The 12,171-nt window shown below is 42.1% G+C and overlaps 1 protein-coding gene and 1 non-coding gene across 8 annotated transcripts in view; one reads left to right on the top strand and one right to left on the bottom strand.

The window, feature by feature from the left end:
- The window catches only part of BAG6 (BAG cochaperone 6), a 37,147-nt gene that overhangs the window by 16,600 nt on the left and 8,376 nt on the right, over positions 1-12,171 (bottom strand). For 4 of the 7 annotated variants that reach the window (XM_042449986.1, XM_042449981.1, XM_042449983.1 and 1 more), the window contains exons 3-7: positions 11,788-11,905; positions 9,174-9,397; positions 7,098-7,151; positions 1,800-1,874; positions 1,050-1,225 (exon numbers count right to left, since the gene is read on the bottom strand). In XM_042449986.1, the coding sequence (XP_042305920.1) occupies positions 1,050-1,225; positions 1,800-1,874; positions 7,098-7,151; positions 9,174-9,397; positions 11,788-11,905 (647 nt within the window). The remainder of the gene's footprint in view (positions 1-1,049; positions 1,226-1,799; positions 1,875-7,097; positions 7,152-9,173; positions 9,398-11,787; positions 11,906-12,171) is intronic. The other 3 variants (XM_042449984.1, XM_042449985.1, XM_042449988.1) reach the window with 3 other exon arrangements.
- On the top strand, positions 2,297-2,454 carry LOC121924484. Its single transcript, XR_006102622.1, has one exon. It is a non-coding gene; the product is annotated as a U1 spliceosomal RNA (small nuclear RNA).

Genomic DNA, 12,171 nt, shown 5'->3' with positions numbered 1-12,171 from the left:
GTAGAAACACTACTTTTGCACTACAACCCTCAGAATTCCCCAACTAGCATGGTAAATGGGAATCTCAGTCCAAGGAAGGAACTATTAATCTGGTTCCCAGCCCTCCCAAGAAAAGTTACCCAGGCTGCAAACATACCATATTTTCTGGCATATAAGACGACTGGGCATAAAAGATGACCCTCAACTTTTTCAGTAAAAATACAGAGTTTGGGATATACTTGACGTATAAGACTACCCCTCTTTCTGTGAAGCCAGCAGCCGGCCGTGCGCACGCACACAGGCTTCAATAGGCCTCTAGAGGCCTGTGAAGCTGGTGGCCAGCCGTGCGCACGCGTGCAAGCTTCAAGAGGCCTCCGGAGGCCTGTGAAGCTGGCAGCCGTGCGCAGGCTTCAAGGGGCTATTGGAGGCCTGAAAGGTGGGAGGAGGAAGGCAGCGGATGCGCTGGGCCATGGAACAGGCTAGGTAAGTGTGCCGGGCTGCAGGGCTCTCTTGTGGCCTCTGTGGCCGGGGCTTAACCCGGCATATAAGACGACCCCCGACTTTTGACGCAGTTTTAGAGGGTTAAAAAGTCGTCTTATACGCCAGAAAATACGGTAATAAATAAATAATAAACATCTGTTAATTTAGAATAACTGCTACCTGTAAGTCACTTCATGAAAACTTACCCAAACAAAATCAAGCATCACTGAGGTTTGGTTTACGTCTGAGCTTGGAAATATAAGTATCACTTGAAACATGTTTAAATTTGAGGTTTTGTGTCCATTGCCTCCACTGGCCATGCTTGCCTGGGTATTTCTGAGAGTAGCAATCCCCAAAAGTAACTTTTCAAGTTCAGCTCATACACTACTCTTTTCACATTTGCCCCCTCTTTAGTGCTCCCAGCATTCCATGACACCCCACAGGGGTTCAACACCTCACCCCTCCACCTTACTTGTCTAGACAGAGCCACAGCCATTGTGACCTCGAACTAGGGAGAAGACACTGGTCTTGGAAATCAGCTGCTAGGCTGGTGCCAACTCAGCTCTCTCCCCATAGTATTGTGTGCTTACTTGGGTGCAGCAGGTTCAGATGCAGGGGGCGGTTCAGTCCCAGATGGGGGAGTCTCCTCTGCCACAGTGGGCTCACTGGGTGGCTCGGATTCAGCCCCTTCCATTGGCTCCTGTTCAGTGGGGCTGGTGGACGGCATTTCCTCTGACCCTGATGGGGCCTGGCTGTTAGTACGACCCTAAAGAAAAGGATGGGCATAAAACCTTCAAATCCTACAACAGATTTCTGATCCACTTCTATCCGCCAGAGTTTGGCAAAGTTATCATGTTCAGCTGCAGGACCAAGACTCTGGCCATGTTGTCGGGGAGGGAGGATTGAAAACTAATTTTTCCAAGCATTGGCGGGATATAGACCGCCATATAGTACGTATTCTATACGTACTAGGGTTAGGAAGGGGCAGTGCTTCTGCACCCCCCTAACCCTAGTACGTATAGAATACGTACAACATGGCGGCATCCCTTCCACATGGGGGCCGCCATGTTTACGTACTAGACACATAGCGTCCAGACGTGTTGCGACGCCTATGACGTCGCGAATGCACCAGTGGCGCCTCGCGATGTCATAAAGGCACTGCAAAAAGAAGCTCCAAAATGGAGCTTCTTTTTGCTCCGCGCGGGAGCCGCGCGGTTTGGCTGCTGCGGCTCCCTTGTGGAGCAAATGGCACCGGCGGGAGACCGCCGCAAAGCAGCAGTCTATACCCCGCCTTTGTTTTATATCCAAGTTCAACAACACAAAGAAAGAGTTTCACCCACCTCTAGCCGGTTCAGGATGCCCTGGATGTCCCGTAACATATGCTGGGCCATCACAAGACGGACACGAGGCTCGCTCTATAACAGCAGGATAAGAGATACTGAAGATCAAACCAAAGGGACCATCTTGCCAGAACCAGAATCCCCCCACATTCACAACATACCTTAGGCAACACCAATGAGCCTACAAGGCCAGCCTCCCTCCATGACCCTACAAGGCCTTCTTCAGGACCAATCCCCAGCCCTCCCCTTTCCTCAAAGGACCACGTGAAAAATAGGGATCTGAACTAAGCATCTCCAGCTCTCCACCAGTAGTCAGACAGAATCCACTCAGTCCAAGTCACATTAATCCATGACTCTTCTCCTGCCCCACAAAAAATCCTTCAGAGAATTCCTTTACAGATAGAGATGCCTTCTACCACATCTGGGTCCTTGGTATGGGGGACAGCCTCTCATCAACTGCTACTTGTCACCCATCCTAGGGATTGAACCTGTGCTCTCTGCATGCAGGAGAGACACCATGAGCACAAAGGTGGTTTTCCCAGGGTGAGGCTCATCCACTGCACTCTGGGTGTGCTGACCCCTGTGATTTCCCCAAATGCGGAAAACTCAACTGCATAATTTGTGGTAGTTTAATATTGTGCTATATAAATTTTAATGATCTGTATTTTTAACATGTTATATTTTAATTTGTTACTGTTTTAATTTCTAAAATTGTTTAATTAGTTTTTAAGTTTTATATTGATATATTTTAAGATTGTTGTACTGTTTTAAAATTGTATCATTTTAAATTTGTTGTTTGCCGCCTTGAATACTGGGAGAAAGGCAGAATATAAGAAAACAGTAGTAGTAGTAGTAGTAATACCACTGAACCATAGAATCTTTCTTAAACAAACACTAAAACCCACCAAGCCATCTTGAAAAAATTACTTTTGGAGATTACAATTTCTAAGATTTGCCAGCCAACATAGCAAGTGGCTAGGAGATTCCACAACTTGTCATCTAAAAAAGTAGCTTTTCTAGTCTCTTTATTCCTATTCACACACCATCCAATTCCACAGACAGTGGAAGGTGGTAGCAAAAGCAAGTGGGGAGAGCCTTCTCTGATGTAGTGATCCAAAACCCTCCTCTAGAGCAGGGGTTTCTAATCTGGGTTGCCCACACCCTGCAGGGGGGCATGAGACAGAATTTCAGGGGTTGCGCAAAGAGTACCTTGTGTCCTAGAGTGCTGAGTAACAAGTCATCACTCAATTTTTTCTGAATACACAATTTAGATTTGCATTTTATGCACTGAGTTAAAAGTGTATTTGTTTGAATGTCTTCACTCTCAGTATTGCATGTGGCTCAATATGTGGTTCAAAAATGAGAAATTACACTTCTTCATCTTCAAATGTGGCATTTTGTAGAAAGTGCAAACATCAATCCAATATTTCTTAGGGGTGTGGGGCATAGAGAGGGGTTAGGAACCACTTGCTCTAGCAAGGACCTACAAAACTATACTCCAAGGTCTTTATCAGCCTTTTATTTTTAAACAGTTCAACTTGGGAGATGAAAATACTGTTTCCTACAATGAAGTATTCCATGACTACTCATGCTTTGTTTCCTCCATTTTTAAAACCAGAGTTTCACGTAGAAACCTCACACTGCCTTTTCAGTTCTGTTTTATTAAGTAGGCCCTTGGGATCCACTGGTGTTTGGTTCCAGAATCCCCTGTGGAAACCAAAATCCATGGATGCTTAAGTCTTACTAAATACAATGGCATAGTAATACAGTACACCTTATAATAAAATGGCAAAATCAAAGTTTGCTTTTTGGAATTTATATATTTTTGAATATTTTCAGACTTTGGATGAATGACTCTGTGGATATGAAGAGGCAACTGTACAGATTTTAATGCACATTTATCTAGATTAGTCTGAAAATATTTTCTGTTTCAGAATGAGTGACATGTTTTCTAAGGTAATGTTTTATTCACTCAAAATGCTAAGGATTATATATGTTTTATATGTAATGAGAAAGATAAAAAATGGCTGTGCATATTACAGACCTCAAATCCCAAAGGGCTTTTGCACCTTGTGAGGTAGGTGGCTATCTTCATGAGAGGAGCATGAGGGGCAAGACTCATTACCAATGAAAATAAAGCATTAAAGAAAGAGTTCAATATTTCCAACTATTGAGTTGATGTCCAAATATGCTGCTAGCTTAGTTCTTAAAATTATGATTGCATGAGACCATTTCTCTCAAAATATTCCCACTGTATCAAATACGAATAATTTATTACGGCACATGGCCATGCTGGCCCACTGTATCACAAAGTTGGAAGGGGCTCTTCTGCTCTCTCTTCATTATAAAATGATGTTCATTATAAAGTATGTGGCATCTGCTTTCCTTCATTCTCCTTTTTGGATGGTGACATTCAGAGCTGGGTTTTTACAATGCTGTGGCTTTTTTCTATTTTCAAATTTTATAAATTCCAAAGATTACAGTTTTAGCTCATACATTACAAATGATGCATTTCATGTTGCTCAAGTGGTGAAATAAGTCTGGGCTTGATTTCAAAGTGAACCCTGCAGGTATTTCAGTTTTCCCCAAAATTTTCAAAAGGTATATCTTTTTTCCCATGGCTTCAAAGATTTCAAGAAATGGTACATCTCTATGTATTGTATCTCTAGCTAGAATAAGTGGATCCATACACTTCAGACACCATCCTTTGGAATATTCTTAAAGCAAATTTTGCCAAATAAACAGGAGAGGAAGGGGCAGCTGGGCGATCAGGTTTGTGCTTGACATGCCCTTTTCTTTTCAATGGATCCTAAACAAGAAAACCTCTGATGAAGATTTTGGAAGGTCTGCTACGACTCCTTTTGACAACTCAGTTGTCAAATGGGAATCTGAACTTCAAAGATTCCTTTGCCTACATGTCATATGACAGTTAGACTTCTGTGAAACCCTTTCCTTCCTGCAGTAAATGTGCAGAATTGCCAGTGTCTCTTAATAAAAATTCTGCTACTTAAAAATGAATAGAATCACAGAATCATAGAGTTGGAAGAGACCGCTAGGGCCATCCAGTCCAGCTCTGATCATCTGCATCCTTTCCATAGGGAAAGCTTTTTTAAGGAGTTAAAAGCAAAGCATGTGATGCATGTCTTTCTTTTAAAAGGGGAAAGCTTCCTGAATATTCCAAGACTACCATTTGTAATTACCCAGTGTACAATGGCCCTTAAAACTAACACATGTGACAGGTCTTTCTCAGTGATAGCACTCCTGCAGTGGAACCTCTTGCACTAAAAAGCAGTTGTCTCCATGATTTTCCTTTCACATGTCAGTGAAGCATATCTGTATATACTTGACTATAAGTCAACCTCATGTATAAGTCAATGGCAGGTTTTGGGGACAAAATTATAGATTTTGCCATGACCTGTGAACAAGTCAAGGGTAAAACTTGGAGGCACAGTGTGTGTATGTGTGTGTGCAGCAAGAGGGACTCTCATTGAGGCTTTTTGCTTCAGCGTTCAGCTTTTGTTTCAGCCTTCACATGGCCAGGAGACAGACTCTTAAGCAAACAACAATATCAATCAGTCACCCAGGACTTTTTCTGCTTGGCTCAAGAGAAAAAGAAACTGCATGGGGAAACCTGAAAGAGCTTCTATCACATTACCATAGTGACCCATAAATAAGTCAACCTGGGATTTTGGGGTCAAATTTTGGGCATAAATTTTTAGACTTATAGACAAATGTATACGGTAATTGTACAAACATTCAGAAAATAATCAAGTTGTTTCAGAATTCTTTAGCTTCTTTCCTACCAAACACAGGCAGAGAGAAGCCCCCATAGTAAACACTGGGCCCCCACACTCAGTACTTTGCATGTGGCAACTGTCACCAGCAAAACCAGACTTCTGTCTACACAATGAGATCTCGTGGGCCTCATTAAGCAAGCGGCAACAGTGTCAAACCATTTGTACTATAGTCTGTTGCACAAACAGGATCCAAGCCACTGTACTTTAGCAAGCACTTTAATTAATGATTTTAGATATTTGTAACTTTAAATATAGAACTTGTAGTCTTAGTTTTGTGACTTTAGATCTTTTTGTTATCGTTGGTTGTGTTTCTGAATAGACTTTAGCCACCTCAAGCTCTGATGATGAAGAGTGGCACACAATTTAAATAAATCGTCACCATTACGTGTCTGGCATTTTTCCTTCAGTAGCCCTCACAGATACTGCACTAGCTGGTAATATAGTAGGCAGGCACTGGACAAAGGAGGGAACTAACTGTATTCTGGGCTGGCAGGCTTGCCTGCACAAATCAGTATCTCCAACCACACCTTTCATTAGTCTTCTCCATCATTTGCTTATTAGGGGGCAGACATACGGAACCAGTACCCATTCACCTCAACTAAACCAAATTGAGGTGAACTACCAATCACTGGCCTGTGCCACCACAAGAGATAATTGGGTGCATTTGTTCCCTGCTGCTTCCTCCTGAATTTATGATCCTATTTGGTGAGAGCATCATGAAAAGCTAGGCCACATCAATTCACATGGCTGGGAGAGGGAGAGCACAAGCTCACTCTAGAAAAGGGTAATGAGGCAAGGTGCCTGATCCTAAATGAAGCTGGAGTAATTGCATGTGAGTATGTGTGTGTGAGAGACACAGAGAAACCTACTCAGCTGACTCCTACAGCACTGGGGAAGGAAAAGGTTCTGCCACATACTAGCAAGTGACCCCTTTGTGATATATACTGTCTCATGGAAGTTTTCACTTAAAATAGTTCTTGACATATTTTGGAAATATGTGACTGGAGTGTAATAAAAGGAGCACTGAACTGTTGTTTGGCCAAAGAACCTGTCCCACAGACTCTGCAGGAGAACAACAATTTAAGATACCCTGAATATTTGGACAGGCATCCCTCTGAAGATCTGTTGAATGTATCATCCCCATCATAGCTGAGAATATTACTTTTCTGGATGACAGTGACTAGAATTGTCCAGTGAGAATACCTAGTGACCATGGTGACAAGGGGGCATGCAGCATTTTCATCCAAAAAAATAATCTTCCAATACTTGTTGAGCTGTTCTTTTCATATTCAACCTCCACCCCAAAAATATGTCAAGCATTACTGAAATGTATGCATGCGCATATATATATATATATATATATATATATATATATATATATATGAGAGAGAGACCTATGGCCCCTCAGTTTCTTTCAGAACAGCTAAAGCACACACACACGCGCACACACACACACTCTTCCTTAACCCAATCACTTCCAGCTTTTCTGCCCCACTTGTACCTGTATGGGAGCCTGGTCCATATTTATATGAACGTCCACAGACGATCCATCGCTCTTTGGAAAGCAGGGGAGAGAAAAGGAAGAGATATGGGGAAAAATTAAAAGGAAATAAAAAGAAAATGGGAAGATAGGAGATGAAGGAGAAAAGAGAAATAACAAAATGGAGCAGAAAGAAAGACACTCAGGAGATCTATCAGGGGTTCCACTGTCTCTTGTCTCTTCTGACATTATCCAGCACTTGCAAGATACTAGATCTAAGAGAAAATAACACTTGGACTTGTGCTGGAGTTTTCTCCTTGTATAATTCTCACTTGGTTAAGATGTATTATTATACTTTACTATTACTGGATGTCTTAAAGAGAGAAAAATGCACTGTCCACAAAAGCCAAATTCTGCATGCAGAAGGCAGAAACAGGAGTGTCATATGAACAAAACAATTTTATATTGTTTGGCCTTGCTAGGTACTGAACAGGCAACACACATAAACCCAGTATAAAAACACTGCCACTTTACTCAGCCAACCTTTGGGCTGCTGAGAGTTTAGAGGTATTATGTGCATACATTTTGAGGCTAACAGCATAGATATATGGATAAAAAACTTGTTGTTTTTTTTTTTTTTTAAAGCTGGGATTCAGTGAAATGTGAACCCAGATTCACTGTGCTCCTATGGAACCAAGCCATATATAAGCCCTGCTACTCTTATCCAGATGTAGGATTATGGAGAGGTGCAGTTTCAGATTTGATCCCATTAACTCATTTCAGACCATGATTCTAGGGTCTTTCTTATTTTTTTCATGCCTAAAACATATCCTTTTAAATGTGTATTTTGTTAAGTGGGATGGCATACTGAGACTGCAATCTAATATATATGTGCTGGGAAATGAACACAATAGAACTCAATCAGTTTTATTTCTGAGCAATACTGTACAGGGCTGTGAGCACAGAAGACACACTTAAGGAGACTGACAATCATCATTCAAATCATATTAGAAAGCCTACTGCATATACTCATATATAAATCTAAAAAAATTAGTCAAAAATTGACCCAAAAAACCTAAATTGACCTGGGTCAATGTAAATATTGTACTTTAACTCTTATTTTAAAAAGGAACCATCTCCTGGTGAAAGGCAAAAGTGTAATCTGTCCTGGAAGCATTGACCTCCCCCTCTCTATTCTCTCATCTGTCCAGCTTTTAGTATGAGCACAAACATGCCTGCTAGAATTTTTGAAGTTTTTTGGTATTGTTTTCCTTTCCTTCATCCATTAGATCCATGGTTCATATCCCTAGGTTTTACCCTCAACGTATCCACGGGTCAATCAAAATCTATAATTTTGGCCCCAAAACATGTTCTTGACTTATAGTTGAGTATATACGATATATGAGAGGCAACCTCGAATTACTTTGCTCACCTCCCACCACATTACCACCACCCCAAACAATATCTGGCCACCCCTGAGAACCAGCTACGACAAGCAGGCTGCTAGTGTGATCTAATCAGTCAAGAAAGAGAAATCAGTACCAAATGATCCCCTGGAAATGTACAACTGGGGCTGCCACTCCTTATTCTAGATTCCTAGACACAGACATTTAGGTATCCCAAGTAGAAAAGGCAGATGTGGCTGCTTTGACCTGCCCTCTGCCTGGCATGACCCCCAGCCTTCTTTTGCCCTCTATTTGGCACACCTAGAAGCCTGCCCAACACAGCAGGTGAGGAAGTGGGTGGACAAAAATGCACCAGGTAGGGTGATGCCTTCATTATAACTATACTAATGTTTAAGAAGGGCACATCTGGGGTTAGAGGCACCCTTGATGTCAAGAGTGGTGCAGGAGTTTGCCCTGCATGGGTGCAGAAGAGAAGTGCACCACTAAAAACCCTCACACTCCCACTCCTGGAAATGTGGTCCAAAAAATGTAACCATTCAAGCTCTGCCTCACTTCCACCCCTAAATTTGCAGAGCATAACAATAGGAAACGCCTTCTCTTTCTGTGGGAGGGGTGCTTCTTAAAGCAATTCTGGGGAGACACACAACTCCCCCTTCCCATGCAGTGCAGCACCTTTCTGACTAAAACTCACTTGCGTGGGTGGCTGCGGGTCCATAATGCTTACTGGTAAGTTGAAGGTTCCCACCATGACGTAGCTGTTGGCATTGCGATCGTGGACAGTAGAGCCTGTCCCTCGGGGGCCGGCACCATTGTGAGGGATAGAGGATGAGCCAGCTCCAGATGGACCTCCTGAAGAAGGCGACTGTGTCTGGGGAGGTGCGCGTTCCACCAAGTGAATGACTTTGCCTCCAACATCTGCCCACAAAATCAGAGAGCATTTGTGTGTGAAGATTTTTTTTCAATTCAAAATCATTTCCCTCTCACAACAATCCAGAAATTATTATTATTTATTATTAACCTTTATTTATGAAGCGCTGTAAATTTACACAGCGCTGTACATGCAATCTTTTTAGTTAGACAAGAGTGACAAGACTAAAACTAGTCAATGAACCTTTTGCTTATGCAGAAATTTCAAACTTGATCTCCCTAGCACCCAAGCCTGCAACACTATGGCTGCAATGTTGTATTCATATCACTGGGAACAAAAGATTATATTCTTTAGACAAGATGCTCAAAAATCAACCCATCCCCTACAGCTAGGATAACCAGTATCCATCTGTCTTAGAGACTCTGGAAACTGTAACTGAGAGAACTCAAAGTAGGAAAAATACATAATATGAGATGTGCATTGAAGGGAAAAGAGCTAATCCCAGCTGGAACATATCCCCATTTTCTTTCCCCTTCCCTTTCCTTCTCTTCTACATGCAGTTCACACCAACCATTTCTTCCTCCTTTCAGTCATCCCCCCCCCCCCCCCACTGTTAAACAGTAGCAGTGCAAGACTTCCAGCTAGGAAGTTCTGGATGGGACACAAAGGGCCAGAGAACAGCCCTTTTGCCCCATCCAAATAGAAACAGATAAGCATGTAAGCCACAGTTACATGTAAGTATTAATCACTACCAGGACATTTCAGCCACCGGGTTGCATTACATTTTAATTTTGAAATCGTAGTGAGCTCAGGCTGCATTTGCACTGCAGAAATAATGCAGTTTGATAGTACTTTAGATGCCATAGCTTAGTGCTACGGAATTCTGGGATTTGTACTTTGGTAGGATACCAAAGCTCTCTAACAGAGAAGGCTAATGTGAAGTTGGAAAGCTTTCACAGCTGGCATCCATACTTTTTTGTGGGTTTTTCGGGCTATGTAGCTATGTTATAGAAGAGTTTATTCCTGATGTTTCGCCGGCATCTGTGGCTAGCATCTTCTCTGAAACATCAGGAATAAACTCTTCTAGAACATGACCACATAGCTCGAAAACCGCACAAAAAATTAAAGGCTATATATCTCACAAAACTACAAATCCCAGAATTCCATATCACTGAGCAGTGGCAGTTAACACAAAGTCAATCTGCTTTATTCCTGCAGTTCAGACAAGGTCTAAGAGGCATACTTCACACTAAAACCCTCAGAAAATGTATCATAAACAAAAAAGTGGCGGAGGAGATGATTAAGCCTTTCCTGTGTTCAAAATCACTCACTCTGAAGCTGTCCTCCCACCACCACTACCAAGTTCTAGATGTATGTTTCCGAAAAAAGTGTGTGTAGAACCATGCTAGTTTTTTTTTAATCACACCGAAAGAAGGACATTACTGACTACATTACTGAAAATTCTCCAGTCTTTTAAGTCTTGCCCAAAACTTCTTCTGCCTTACAGCTGCAAAGTCAGAAGCTGGTACTACAATAGAAGGGAAGGAAGGCAACAAGGCAGCAATAGCAAGTACATTTCTATACCACTTATCAGTGCACTTAAGCACTCCCTAAGCAGTTTACAAAGTGTAAGCTAATTGCCCCCAACAAGCTGGGTACTCATTTTAGCAACCTTGGAAGGATGCAAGCCTGAGTCGAGCTCGAGCCTTTTCACTGGTAATTAACCTTATGGCTGCAGTACAGGCATTTAACCACTGTGTCACCAGGGCTCTTGCTATTCCCCTGCAATTTGCACTGCATTGTTGTTCCTCTACTTCCATCTGCAGCAAACTGCAGAAGGATGGAAAAGAAATCCCTCTTGTGCCAATAATCTCTCACCTTCAACAGCCATTTAGCAATGACACAGCACCACCACCACAATGGGGCTTGCCTGCTGTTAGGGAAGGAAGACAGGGAGCAAGACATGCAGAGTGATTATGCTCCACATAGCCAATGTAAGACTTAGGCCACTGGCTCACAAGGCCTCTTTCAGTGTGCTTGGTTTTACACACTGAACATGACCCCTATACAAAATTAGAGCTTAGAACAGTTACTTTTTTAGAATACAGCTACTGTAATTGGCCATGCTGACAGTGGTCAGATGATTCTGGAATCACCATTCAAAATGGTAACTTTTCCAAGCTCTGCAAACATCATGCACCTGAGCGACTGGCAGGTATCAACAACCACCAATACAATCCTGAAACATTAAAATTATGTAGTACTGACATTTAACTCTGACATTTCACTAGGGGAGCAGGGGAAGGATGAAGTATTTTTCAGTGTACTTTACAACTATAATTTCGCCTTCACCATAGAAGAATTCCTCAGGTCCTTCCCTGAGCTCTTCTTATCCCCCTCATCCAAACCCACAGACTCTTCTGGATACTCCACTCACTGTATTCTTTCAACTTCTTGTCATCTTGCAGGACTCTGCCTTGATAGATGAGACGCTGCTTCTCTGAGGGGATACTGACTGAATTGGCAATATGTTCCTTAAATTCCTTCACTGTGATCTGCAAAACAAAAGTAAAACTGAGAAGATCCAACAGGAAACTCCTTCCCTCTTCCATCCCCATAGGCTCATTTGTCACTTTTTGGGGCCACCTTCTATTTTACTGGCCTGAAGCATTATATAGTTGGCCCTTCTTATACACTGATTTTTTTATACACAGATTCAAACATCCACGGTTTGAAAATATTAAAAAAAAGTATAAATTTCAAATATCAAAGCTTGATTTTCCATTTTTTATTAGGGACACCATTTTGCTATGTTATTATA

Source organism: Sceloporus undulatus, chromosome 2 (assembly GCF_019175285.1).
Source record: "Sceloporus undulatus isolate JIND9_A2432 ecotype Alabama chromosome 2, SceUnd_v1.1, whole genome shotgun sequence".
Classification (NCBI taxonomy): Eukaryota; Metazoa; Chordata; class Lepidosauria; order Squamata; family Phrynosomatidae; genus Sceloporus; species Sceloporus undulatus.
The sequence above is the reverse complement of the archived record's forward strand: the minus strand, read 5'-3'. Positions and strand labels throughout refer to the sequence as shown.